Below are 13,963 nucleotides of genomic sequence, written 5' to 3'. Positions count from 1 at the left end.
GCTGCTAAAATCGGTTTAAACGCGTAGTGTACACCAGGCCCCAGACAAACTCTCTGTGTTACACACCCACCTGTTAAGCGTTGTCCTTATTATAGACTGTAAATTCCTTGGGGCAGAGACTATCTTTAATTGTAAGTTTGACCAGCACCCAGCAAAATGAGGCACCAATCCTGACGATGGTCTGTGTGGCGATAGCACGCACAGATTATAAATTATGATAAGAATACTACGGTACTAGGACACCGAGTGCCTGATTAATCCCTGGTGTAATTTCACTGAAGTAAGGGAGTTTGGCAGAGACTTGTACTGTCAGTGACTTTGCCAAGGCCAGAGAGGGAACGGGGCTTACAGCAGAGCTTTGACACAGGAGTTCTTGGCTCCCTGCCATGTCCTGGCACAGGTCTCTCTGTAAGCAGAGCTTGTATAATAAATTTAGTACATTTAGAACCATTTCTGAAAAAGCTAATTAAAGCAGTTAATCTTTTATGAGATTCCATCATTAGTCAATCATAGCACAGTAGTATGTAACAGAACTTTGACAGTCATCTGGCACATATGGGGCATGCAGCACAACCACATGTTTAAAGAGTATTATCATTATTATTTGTTTAGTGTCAATACTGGTGGGTACGACCCAAGATCAAAGAGAAATAGAGACTCTCCCCACCCCAAAGGTTTTATTGTCTCAGAGCCCAGACACTCCATCTGGAATGCTGTGCTTTGTGTGTGTTTGGGAACAAATTCTACTCCTGAGGGCATTCTGCACCAAAAATTAAAAATTCTGCACACAATATTTTAAAATTCTGCAAATTTTATTTGTCAAATAAATATGGAGGTTCCAGCCTGGCACTGGGGAGCACAGACCACTGGCTGCACAGACGTGGAAGTTCACTCTACAGCTCCCCCCAGGACACAGACTCAGCAGTGAGGCTGCACCCAACCCTGACACAGTGCAAGGACTCAGCCTGCCCCAGAAATACCCCAGGGCTCTGCCCCTCACCATGGGCAGGCAGGCTCAGCAAGACAGGATCCAAGTTTAGAGGGGCTTAATGTGGGGGGATCCAGGTGTGGGTTGAGAGCGTTCTGTGTGGGGCAAACTGGGTGCAGGCAGCTCAGTGGGGAATCTGGGTGCGGGGGAGGGGATCTGGATTCACAGGAGCTTGTTGGGGAGTTCTGGGTGTAATGGCAATGGGACGCTGCAGGGGGGTCCAGGTGAAGGTGGCTAGGGTTCAGTGGTGGGGGAGACTGGGTGTGGGAGGGATAGAGCTTGGCAGGGCAGTCTGGGTGGGGGGCTCAGTAGGGGTGTCAGATGCTGGGGAAGTGGGGCTCAGTGGGGTGGAGATCCACGTATAGCTGGTTGGGCCTCGGTGGGATAGGGATCCAGGTGCACGTGGCTCATTAGGGTGGTCCAGGTGCAAGGGGAGTGGGGCTTATCAGGAGGATGAAGCTCAGTGAGAGGGTCTGAGTATGAGGGGATCTGGATGCATGGGTAGTGGGTGGATGGGGGAGCAGCTCCCTCTACAGGAATGTCTCCCCCTACAGCTGAGGAGCAATGGGTGCAGGAAGCGGGGGGGGGGGCAGTTTGCAGAGCTTCCTGCAGCCAGGAAATAAATCTGGGGGTGGGTCTGATCCAGCCCCAGATGCCGTGCAGGGGAAGAGGAAGTCCTGTCCTCCCCAACCCAGATAGGACTAGTAGTTGAGCCCAGCGCAAGGTCAGAGCCCCCAGCCAGGTCTTCCCCAGTCCTGCCTCCTGTCCCACAGTGATTTACTTCTCTGCCAGCTGCCCTGGGCACCCAAAACATACTGCTGGGAAGGGTTGCACAACCACTCTTGTGACTTCCTTTTTCTGAAGGAGGAGCAAGTCATTTTTCTGCAAGGGCGCAAAGAAATCTGCAGGGGACATAAATTCTGCACATGTGCAGTGGTGCAGAATTCCCCCAGAAGTAAAATGCTGAACTGTATTTTCAGTAAAAATGTAGAATCTAGATGGACACAGCATCACTCTGATTCTGTGTCCCCTGGTCTTGGCAAGAAGGTTGGGTTGGAACTTAGTATGAAGCAAGCCACTGTTTCTATGGGCATGGGTTACTTTCGCCCAGCTGTCTCGCGTTGTGTTGGGCTTGCCACCAAGAGTCACAGTGTGGTGTTTAGCATTGTATACATAGGCCCATCTCTTTCCCAAGGAGAATTCAGTCTAGTCCCAGGCATAACTCTGTTAATTTTCAGAAGGGCAGTGTGCTCCCTCTGGTTTCGGAGGCCATATTTATAGCCAGCAAAAATGGCCTCAGACCACAATCTCCCAGACATGGTGGTGTCCTGAAGTCTTGATCCCAGCAGGTCCCCATGGCTCTGCCACAAGATGGCAGTGAAAGGGAGCTGCCATGAGCATGCCTATGGCAGTGAGTGACTACATAAATCTCCACGAAGGAGGGACTGCCCACCTATCAGACAGAGAAGTGCACAAGGGATCCTGTGCCCAACCCTGCTAGGAACCAGACTTTTATCTCATTGCCACCGTCTGAGAAACAACAGTGCTGTTTGCTTGCAAGCTGTCATTCTGCACAGCATAGCTCTGTGCTGCCGCTGCTGCTAACGTGCTCTGTGTGAAAAGCTTAGAGTGGTGTGAAAAGGTGTGGAGAGGAATCTGATGAGACAGGGCGGGTGTGGAATGGTTGTGCACGAAGGACAGAATTGTGCACACAGAGCACACTCAGGGGAGGAGGTGGGATAGCTCAGTGCTTTGCGCTTTGGCCTGCTAAACCCTGGGCTGTGAGCTCAATCCTTGAGGGGGCCATTTAGGGATCAGTGGGGAAACAAAAAACAAAAATCGCACACTGCCAGGGACAGTACTTGGTCCTGCTAGTGGAGGCAGGGGACTGGACTCAATGGCTTTTCAAGGTCCCTTCCAGTTCTATGAGATAGGTATATCTATATATTTGACTTCAGGTTATTTCTTCTTTATATTTAATAGCATCATTCATGTAGGGATTAAGGACGTTGTTGTGTACTTTGAATGAAGGTTGGGACTATCTTTCTGCCACTTTTAATCTGCCCAGAACCTTAACACCTGCCATGAGCAAGGAAAAAACTACTCCTGGCCCTACCCCACCTCTTGGATGCAGCAAACCCCCAAGTGCTCCTGTGAGGATGTCTCTGGACAGAGAGCTGTGGGGGAGATGCTCAATACCCTGACATGTGATGTGTTTATCATCAGTCCTAGTCTGAGGCTGATGGCTGGCTAACTCCTGTGTAGGCGGCCAGGCAGGCTCTATGAATACAGTGGAGCAGGCACAGTGGGAACCACCATGGCCAAGAACCCTCACAAACTCCCCGAAACAGGTTCAGATACAGAGAGGAGAGACAGAGAGGCACAGGGAGGTCCCATTTCAAGCTCCAATCCCCATGGCCAGCTTGGTTACCTGCAGTGCTGCTGAGTAGTAACTTCCCTCAAATCCAGCAGGAGCCAGGCCGTTTGTAATAAGAGATGGCTGCTGCTCACCAGCACGTATCTGTGCTGCTGTCATGCAACAGTCTAGTTCCCTTCTGCACCTTCCAGAATGTGACAACAAAAAAACAAAGCCAGGAAATGCCTCCCACACAACACTCAGATCCATTACTATGCCACTCGGATAACCTTAACTCTGTCCCTAGGGGGGTAACTCCTTCTTAGCAAGGGTTCACGTAAGTGAATTTAAAAGGCAACTGGTCTGAGAGCACAGGCTCCCCCAGCCTGTAACATTATCCGCACTACCTACCTTTCTCCGGCTCCTTCAGATTGTTCTTCACAAACTCCACAGCCTGAGCCACTTCCTGGTCACTGCACACATTTAGCTGCAGCACTTTCATGCGATCTGATTTAATGCTCTCCAGCTCCCTGGCACCATATCCATTCTCACCCTGCCCAAGAGAGAAAGGAGAGAGATGCCCTGCTCAGACAGGATGGCAGTAATCCAGCCCCACGCCCAGGACACAGGCTTGGGTTGTTGGAAATGCACATGCAGAGGTGCCCCCAGACAGCCCATGCAATCACACAATGCAAGTCCAACCTTTGAGAATTTACCTCTCATATCTGACTCAATTTCCCCACCCAGCAAATAGTGAGACTGACTCTGTTTCTCCCTGCCTCATAGGTGGATTCATTGGTTATTGTTTGCCCTGCAATTAGAGGGTGTAGAGAGAGCTATGTAGGTGCCGACCGATGTCAGTGCTCTGTGGGTAACAGAGCCAACATTTTCAAAAGGATCACAGAAGTCCAGATTTTCTGGGCTTGAGACTAAATGGCTTTTCAAGCAGCTCCCCTGAATAGCTCACTCTAACAATTCCTACCCATTCTACTTAAATGTATTCTTTCATTCTCTTTCAGAAGCAAATGCCAGACTACAATGCCAAAGGCAATTCCTCGCTGGCCGAGTCTGAGAGCAAACAGTCTAGTGCTATAAAAAAGGAAAGGTCTAAAACATTGACAAGTGAACCTTCTGTTTAACAATTTGCATTTGTTACAAAAGAGATCAGGAGGCGTAGTAATGGAAGTGTCAGGGAGATGCAGCCACCTCTGGGGGGAGAATGGCAGCCAGTCAGACACCTGGTTCACAGCAAGAAGGGAAGAGGAAATGCTGGGTAAGAACATGAGAACAAATGCTTACTCCACCCTGAATAATGAGAAAAGATAGGTCAACTCCACTTTTCTTTATGACCAGTGTCTTGTCAAATTTACTTTCAGGGTCTTATGCAATAGCACAAAGCTGCAATATTTAGTTTGCAAACACTGAAGTGAAAATTGAGGGAAAATATATTTTCTGGAAATTTAAAAAGAATAATGGAAACAATTCTATAGGAGCTTAGTTTTGTTGAGGTTATTTTTGGTTTTGTTGCGGTGTTTATTTTATATTTGTTGCCATGTGTATTTAAAAAACAACAACTTATATCTGAGACCATTCCATTTACCTGAGCTCAGTCATGGGGCTCCAGAGAATCCAGGCATCTTAGAGCTGATATCTAGGTCACCATTTCCTCCTCTCCTTCTTACCATCAACCTTATCAGGGAGGAGACATTTGCATTTTCATGGGCTGCTATTAGTCAGCACTTCTGATTGATCTGATTTCTTCTTTACTTGCATACAGCTTCCACTTATTGTAGGCAAACAAGAAGGCAAGTGTATAGTCCCACATCATGTTACAGTAGGTGGGGAGATTGCCTGTCTTACTCCACAGATACCTGCTCGACGGCCTTTGCAGGAAGGCTGAAGTAAATATTGCATATTTACTTAGTTGCTTTTACTGGTGTTGTAGATTACCTGTCTCCTGCAAGGTGTACAGTTCAAAAGTGCCTTCCTCTGACAACCTCTTCAGCTAAGCAAAAGAGTCATGTGGTTAGTCAGAGTGTCAATCATGCTGATATAGATGGGGTAACTCCATTAACTTCAATGTGGAGTTACTCCAGCGTTACACCAGTGTAACTGAATTCAGGATCTGGCCCCACAACATTTCCTTTTAAACCTGAAATGTTTCCAGGCATCACAGAAACACAGGACGAAGCAGTGGAACTTCCCAGGTGACTGGACACAAGACACAACAGCATTTCTCATACCTTTCTGTGTACATGAAAGGAAACCTTCCAAAGCGTGATATTGGCATTTTGGTAGGCATCATGTCAGCATCACAACGTTATGCTCTCTTTGAAGCAAACTGTTTATACTCGGTACGCTGCTGCTCACTGTATCTTGGGAAAACGTTGTTAAAACTTAGCTTTGGATCATACAAAGAGCTTTTCAGCTGCTTCACAGTGAACGAAATGAAGCCAATCCAGCTCACGAACAGAGACTTACTGTATCTGTGCTCAAGGCTTTTCTTGTCATTTCAGAGTGTTAAGAACCAGGGCTCCCTAAGTAAGTTTGCTCCCCCTTCAGCCCTTCCTAAAATAAAAAGGAAACACATTTCCAATACTTCTGCCAAACAGCCATTGGTCAATGACTTGGAAAAATAGCGTCGCTCATTAGTATTTCTCACCAAAATGAGAATTTTCTTCTTCAGCCAAGGAGGATCATCTGTAGTTACTGCCCTAAACTCCTGCAAATCACTCCGTGCTGAGAGAGTATATTGGTTTGGAAGGTCTATTTTTATACCAAACAAGCATCAGAATAACTGTCTGACATGACTACCCCTGCAGGGTTGGCCCTGCCCCTCCATGGTCCACCTTTTCCTTACCCCTCTGGGGTTATGTGAGCTCTGGGAGGGCTGCAGGAGTGCTCAGGCCAGGCATACTTCCCAGGACTGTTGCAGTGTCTCACTGTACCCCTCACGACCCCAAGGATTCTGCTCTGTGCCTCCTACTCCCAGTGTCTCCTGCAGGATCTGCCTGAGTTGTTTCCTGGATGGTTTTTTGGGTCTGTGTCACTGACCCTTGCTGCTCCTGACTCTGCACCATGATGTATTCTTGGGTCTCTGGGAGGGAGGAGAGGTCGTCCAAGAGAATGCACATTGGGTACAAAACGGAGAGAAGTGTGCAGACCTGGTGTTCCCACTGCACCATCTGCCTCCTTTTCTCCCCTGGTGCCCGGGAAGAACCATACAGGGGACTCATCCCTCTTGCAGATGGGTCCTCATGCAAGATGAAACTCCCCCCAGAACCTCATCCATGTCATGGTGTTGATTTATCAGCAGAATCTGGGCTTGGTGCCCAGATTCCGACAGCAGCAGCTCCATCACCCTGAGGACACAACTTCTACCCCTTCGCCTGCTCTTTGTTGTATTTGTTCTTTCTACTGCTTCTGTGCTTTCAGGCTGGGAGGGGAAGTTTAAACTGCATCATAATGTGTGACAGACACAAAGTGAGGGGGTGATAACTTTTATTGGATCAACTTCTGTGGATGGAAGGCACAAGCTTTTGAGGATCCCAGAGCTCTTCTTCAGGTCTGGGGACATCTTTAGTCACTACATGATGCTGTACGAAGCATATTGCACGCCATCTTTACTGAGTGACGGAGGCAGTCTACACTCTTTTTTTACAATAAAACTGTTGTGACTAGCATTTATCTTGCCTCTGTCTGTGTGACTAACACAACATGGTGTCAGAAGATAAACACCAGAAACTACAGAATTTTGCCAAAATGCTAAAGGTCCAAGCACCAGAGAGCTTCAGCTTCAACAGACCATCCGACTGGCCCAACTGGACAGAGCACTTTGCACGTTTTTGCATTGCAAGTAAACTCAACAATGAGACGGGGGAGGGGAAAGCTAGTTCTCTCATCTGTGCAGGGAAGCTGAATGTACCTTTCAATCCTTGGTCTTTGGAGAGGAGAGCCACAAAAATATAATTACTCTGGGGGGGCTGGCTAAGTTTGATGAGCATTTTATACCTCAGCCTAGTGTGGTTTATGAGCGAGAGATTTTTTACCAGCATGTCCAAACACTGGGGAGGCTGTGGAATCTCTTATAGGAGGCTTGTATGACGTCACAGAAAACTATGATCTTGAGGATAAAAAGGAAGAGCAGACTAGAGACAGTAGCGCCAGGTATTTTAGCAACAGACTATCAGAGAAACTGCAAATTAAGAGAGATTTCTAGATAATACTTAGTCCTGCCATGAGTTCAGGGAGCTAGAAGACCTCTCGAGGTCCCTTCCAGTCCTATGTAACCCTTCGCACAGCAACAGAAATGACAAGACAACTGGAGAGGATTAAAAATCAAAACAGAGACCAGAGGCCGCCAGAAAGAGACCTACAGGAAGTGACTTACAAAATGAGGACAGGAAATTAGCACAGCTGTAAAAAGCAATTGTAATAAATCCTCAAAGGAATGTCAGGCTTACCCCACATTGCTTTTGAGGATTTATTACAATTGCTGCATATGATGTGGGAAAGTCACAATCCAAGAGGTGATTGTTCAGCCAAAGGAGCCAAATCCCATAAATGCACAAAAACGGGACATTTTGCCACTGACTGCCCATGAAGGGGTTGACTCACAACTAGCACCTTCTTGTGGCTGGGCGTAGCATAGCAATTCTCCGCATCATGTACTTTCGGCTGATGGTCATTCCGGTGCTGTGATCATCTGCCTCTTCCTGCGACTTGGACCTTTGGCCAGGTCACTTTAAAGTCTCTCCTCTTCTGGGTAGTTAATGAACAAAAACAAGGGAATTAACACAGACGTTAATCCCAAAGCTGGGTCAAGGCTCTCTTCCTTCAGAGGACACTCATTGGTCTAGGGCTCTAACCTGCATTTGCAGGTAACAGAAGGCAGCGGTTCCCTCTCAAGGTGAGTCAGCATCTGGCCTCCCTCCCCTCAGGAAGGGGCCATTGGGCAACAGTCAACTGGGGAGCTTTGCCTTCAGTCTGCCCTCTCTCCAGCAGCTGAGGACTGAAGGTCTGCTCTCTTCCCTGGTCTGCCATCAACTGAGCTGGGGTTCTCCCTCTTCAACCTGCCATTTCTCACATCTGCTATGGGGCAGCACCACCTGAGCCCACACTAGCTCATTCACCCCTTGTTGTCCAGTGTGGGGTCTGCATACCCCATCACCCGGCTGCACACATGCAGTACAGGAAGTGAGCACGGAAAGTCAAGAGACCTTTCTTCTGGACTCAGTCACAGGTAATGACACAGAGCCAGCCTGGAGGGTGAAACTGAATATCTGAGGCAAGACTTAATTTTAAAATAGATTCAGGTGTGGATGCAACAGTCATACCAGAAGGGCCTTCTAATCAACTTCAACCTCTCCTAGAGCTGAAACCAGCAGATACTGTCCTAAATAAGCCCCCAGGTACTTTGGCAGCACTGGACAGTTTTCCACAGAAGCAACCTCCAAAGACAAAAGCTTTAATATTACTGTGGATGTGATCAGAGGCTGACAGTCTCCTCTGTCTCAGTGTGGTTGCCATGATGGATGGAGTGAGAAAGGTGGAAGGAGGAGATAGACTATTTGGTGTACTGGATTTTTAAAAGGGGATGCAGTAGAAAGGCTGCTGAACCACATAGCGTACATATGCCCCCACAAAATTCCTATCCCATTACTTCATACAGTAGAAACTGAGTTAAAGGGAATGGAAAAGAGTGACATAATCAAGAAAAGATCTGAGCCAACTGCATGGTCTGCACCGATGGTACCTGTTATAGGGAAAAATACAAACCTGTATGGATCTTAAAAGACTTACTGAAGCAGTAGCAAGAGAAAACTATATCCTTCCAGCACTCGGAGACTTGCTTCCTGACATGGCAGGAGCTACTGTATTCTCCAAATTTGATGCCTCAAGTGGTTTCTAAGAGAGCGCTACATTGACTACATTCATCACACAACTTGGGAGATTGTACTTTCAAAGATTACATTTCGGGATTACCAGAATTCCTGACATTTTCCAAAGAAAGATGGCAGAGCGGCTAAAGAACATAAACGGGGTTGTCATTTTTATGGACAAAATTTTAGTATATGGGTCATCAGTGGAAAACAAGACAAAACCCTCAGTAAAGGTCTGAGCTTAATCAGTGAACCTGGACTCAAGCTAAATAAAGAAAAGTGTGTTTTCCACCTACACCAAAATTAACTTTGGGGACAGATAATAAACAAAGATGGAATTAGTCTTGGCTCTGAGCAAATAAAAGCAATTAGAGAATTGAATGCATTTGTTCCAGAACTGAGATACTTAACGGGGATGGTAATTTATTTTGGCTAATACCTGAAGATCTTTCTACAGTGGCAAAATCCTTGAATGAACTATTAAGCTACAATACCATCCAGTTTATGGGGGCCAAATCAGGAGATTGCCTGCAAAAGGGTAAAATAAATTATCTCAGCTGTTCCAGTTTCAATGTTCTACAATGCAAACATACACACAATGGGCACTGCCGATGCCAGTAGCCTTGTCCTTGGTGGTGTACTGCTGCAGGTATATGGATCTGAGCTGAAGCCAGCTGGATTCTGCTCTTGTACACTTACCAAAGCAGAAAAACGATATGCACTGATTGAAAAGGAGTGCCTTGGCACGTGTATGAGCATGTGAGAACTCCTACAGATATCTGCATGAATTACGTTCCTTTAAACTGATAACTGCCCATAAACCTCTTGTAACCCTTATCAATGGAAAATACCTATATCAAGCACCAATGAGATGCCAGTGTCTTTTGAACAGGCTCATGCAATTTAACCTTATCGCTGAATATACTCCTGGTAAAAATCTGGTAACAGCAGACACACTGTCATGGAGCCCCGCATTGTACTCAAACACCTGTGGGCCAGAAGAAGATGAAAAGGCTTTTGTAGATGCTGTGGAAACTTACAGACAAGTGTCAGGCAGGAAACTATACCCGCTACAAAGAGCAACGTCAAGAAGTTTTTAGCTACATTCAGGCAGGGTGGCCCTAGTATCTGAAGAACACAAGACCACCTGTGACAAGATACTGCTTTGCTGTACGCAGACAATTAAGCGAGTCCAATGGCCTAATGATTAAAGGTGATTGTACTATCATCCAAAGTGCTTTGAGAGGAGAAATTCTAGACCTCATCCATCCAGGTCATCAAGGACTAGCTAAATGCCATGAATGAGCCAATCCGTCAGTGTGGTGGCCTGGAATCAGCAAGGACATGAAGGGATTATTTAGTCTGCAGAAGAGAAGAGTGAGGGGGGATTTGATAGCTGCTTTCAACTACCTGAAAGGGGGTTCCAAAGAGGATGGATCTAGACTGTTCTCAGTGGTGGAAGATGACAGAACAAGGATTAATGGTCTCAGTTGCAGTGGCGGAGGTTTAGGTTGGATATTAGGAAAAACCTTTTCACTAGGAGGGTGGTGAAGCACTGGAATGGGTTCCCTAGGGAGGTGGTGGAATCTCCTTCCTCAGAGGTTTTTAAGGTCAGGCTTGACAAAGCCCTGGCTGGGATGATTTAGTTGGGGATTGGTTCTGCTTTGAGCAGGGGGTTGGACTAGATGACCTCCTGAGGTCCCTTCCAACTCTGATATTCTATGATTCTATGAATAAAATGTTTCCATGTGAACACTGCAGAACTAACAGACCGACATAACGCAAAGAGCATCTAGTAGCAATATCTCTACCAACTTTCCCAGACCTGGAGAAAAGCTCTATGTAGCTCAAAAGCTTGCATATTTCACCAGCAGAAGTTGGTCCAATTAATGGTATTACCTCCCTCACCTGTCTCTCTAACATCTTTACCAGACAGCCCCTACAGGAGGCTAGCAGCAGACTGATGCATATTCTGAGGACATCATTACCTAGTTGAAATGGACTATTTTTCTAGATATATTCAAATAATATATTAGAAAGATGCAACGTGTTGCAGGGTTATCAAGAAATTAAAGAGCACATTAGCCCATTCTGGTATTCCAGAACAATTATTGCTAGACAATGGACCACAATTCACTGCAGCTGAATTTACGTCATTCCAGAGTATTACTTTGAACACACCACTAGCAGCCCCCGTTACCCACAAGCAAATGGAGAAACTGAGAGGGCAGTACAGACAGTGATGAAATACTGAAGCAGGAAGAGCCATTCCTTTAGTAGGAACACCAGGAGCCTCGCCCAGCTCCTGATAGGAAGGCAACTCAGGTCTACTGTTCCAACCCTGGAAAAGAATCTAGCCCCGAAGTGGCCAGATCTGTTGAGGAGTGGCTGAATTAGATCAAAAGGCAAAAAATAGTTATGAATATTTTTATAACCAATGTCACTCAGTTAGAGAATCGCCTGATCTGGAAACTGATGGCCATGAAGGAAAAGGATGGAGAACTCCAGTTATTGTAAAGAAAAAGAATGCATCGCCCAGGTCACAGACCATTGAGACAGGCGATGGGGAGTTCAGCAGAAACTGCTGACATCTTCAGTTTGTTCCAGAGACTCAGTAATCAACTGAGAACAAGATGCAGAACAAGGAAGAGGAAGATGAACCGACTCCGAACTTGCCAAGCCAGCCACTGCAAGGGAAAGACAGCCTAGTCTCCAAGATGTTACCCACTGTAGCTGTATAGTTAAAGAACCAGTACCATTCAGGGATGAGTAATACACAGACACATATTGAAATGCAAAAAGTTAGTTTGGGGAAAAAAAGCACTTTTAAAGTAGTTAAAATACAGAAAAGACAAAAGGGGGGAGATGTGATGGGAAGCTTAAACTGCCTGACATGTAGTCACTCGGCGGCACTGTGTGAAGCGTCCAGCCGCACATCCTGGCCAAGTTGGAGGCAGGCTACACTTTGTGTGCAGAAAAGTTTAGTGTTGTGGCTGTGCCCATTGTGCTGCTATTCCTGTGTGACTAACCTAGTACAGCTATGTCCCCCGCCCATGGGAAGCTGGCCCTCCCTCCCTCCTTGCTGCAGCGGCACACCACAGACTGCTTTCACTGGAGTTGACTTTGCTCTGCCCTGCCTGCTTGTGTCTTCACAGCGCAGCCCTGGCCACCTCCTCTGCTCGGAGGATGCTTCAGTGCTTGGGGGCCAGCAGCAGAGAAAACCTTCTCCTCCATGCGGGCAAGTCTCTTTCTTCTTTCTTTCAGTTCTCTCCTCTCTCTTGGGATAGGAAAGTGCCCGTTCAGTCCTGACATGGATCATGATGTGGGTCAGGCCAATCACAGCAAGGCCCGTGTGGCATGGGGTCATGTCATGGGGCAGGCAAGTCTCAGCGATGCCCTTGTGGGGTCATGTCATGGGATGGGCAGGGCGTGAGGAGGCCTGTGGAGTGTCGCAGGGTGGGGATGCTCTGGCGGGAGGTGCAGCATCGTGAGGTGGGAAGGACACAGGGAGGTCCTTGTAGCATGGTGTCATGATGTGGGGCAGAGGAAGGCCTGTGAAGTAAAGTGTGACTGGGTAGTGTGGGCAGATCATGGGGAGATCCGGGGAGCATCACTAGGCAGGGCGGGTGGGTCACCAGGAGGCCTGTGGAGAGCGGTGTCACAGGGTGGGACAGGTGGAGGTCACCAGGAGGCCCGTGAAGTATGGTGTCAGCAGGCAGGATGTGGGGGAGGGTCACCAGGAGGCCTGTGGAGTGCGGTGTCACCGGGCGGCATGGGGGAGGGGTCACCAGGAGGCCAGTAGAGTGTGGTGTCACCGGGTGGGAGGGGGGGCATGGGTATCACCAGGTGGGCCGTGCAGTGCGGCATTGCAAGGCGGGATGTGGGGAGGTCACGACGAGGCCTGTGGAGTGTGGTGTTGCAGGGTGTCACCAGGAGGCCCATGGAGTGCGGTGTCACTGGGCGGGACGGGCGGGGGATGTCACCAGGAGGCCTATGGAGTGCGCTGCCACAGGGCGGGATGGGGGGGTGACCAGGAGGCCCGTGGAGTGTAGTGTCACCAGGCAGGATGTGGGGGGGCACCAGGAGGCCCGTGGAGTGCAGTGTCACTGGGTGGCATGGGGGGGGTCACCAAGAGGCCCATGGAGTGTGGTATCACCGGGTGGGACGGGGGTGCATGGGTATCACCAGGTGGGCCGTGCAGTGCGGCTTTGCAAGGCGGGACGTGGGGAGGTCACCATGAGGCCTGTGGAGTGTGGTGTTGCAGGGTGGGACGAGGAGGGGGTGTCATCAGGAGACCCATGGAGTGCGGTGTCACCGGGCGGGATGGCGGGGGTGTCACCAGGTGGCCCATGGAGTGCGGTGTCAGTGGGCGGGACGGGGGGGGTGTCACCAGGAGGCCTATGGAGTGCACTGCCACAGGGCGGGACGGTGGGGGGTGACCAGGAGGCCCATGGAGTGTAGTGTCACCAGGCAGGATGTGGGGGGTCACCAGGAGGCCCGTGGAATGCAGTATCACTGGGTCGGATGGGGGGAGAGGTCACCAGGTGGCCTGTGGAGTGAGGCGTTGCAGGGTGGGATGGGGATCACCATGAGGCCTGTGGAGTGCGGTATCGCAGGGCAGGACGGGGGCATGGGTGTCACCAGGTGGGCCATGGAGTGCGGCATTGCAGGGCGGGATGGGGGGAGGTCACCATGAGGCCCGTGGAGCACAGCGTCACGGGGCAGGCGAGATGTGAG

General features: G+C 48.7%; 1 protein-coding gene and 1 pseudogene across 1 annotated transcript in view; both read right to left on the bottom strand.

Moving 5' to 3' along the window:
* Nucleotides 1-13,963, bottom strand: part of LOC115657578 (D-beta-hydroxybutyrate dehydrogenase, mitochondrial-like) — a 46,039-nt gene that overhangs the window by 10,710 nt on the left and 21,366 nt on the right. The window contains exon 3 of the mRNA XM_030575621.1: nucleotides 3,756-3,897. Coding sequence (XP_030431481.1) covers nucleotides 3,756-3,897 — 142 coding nt within the window. The remainder of the gene's footprint in view (nucleotides 1-3,755; nucleotides 3,898-13,963) is intronic.
* Nucleotides 543-2,376, bottom strand: LOC115657164 (annotated as a pseudogene).

The sequence above is a fragment of the Gopherus evgoodei genome, chromosome 9, assembly GCF_007399415.2.
Source record: "Gopherus evgoodei ecotype Sinaloan lineage chromosome 9, rGopEvg1_v1.p, whole genome shotgun sequence".
In the NCBI taxonomy this organism is placed as follows: domain Eukaryota; kingdom Metazoa; phylum Chordata; order Testudines; family Testudinidae; genus Gopherus; species Gopherus evgoodei.
Note: the sequence above shows the minus strand (reverse complement) of the source record. Positions and strands in the feature narration are given on the sequence as shown.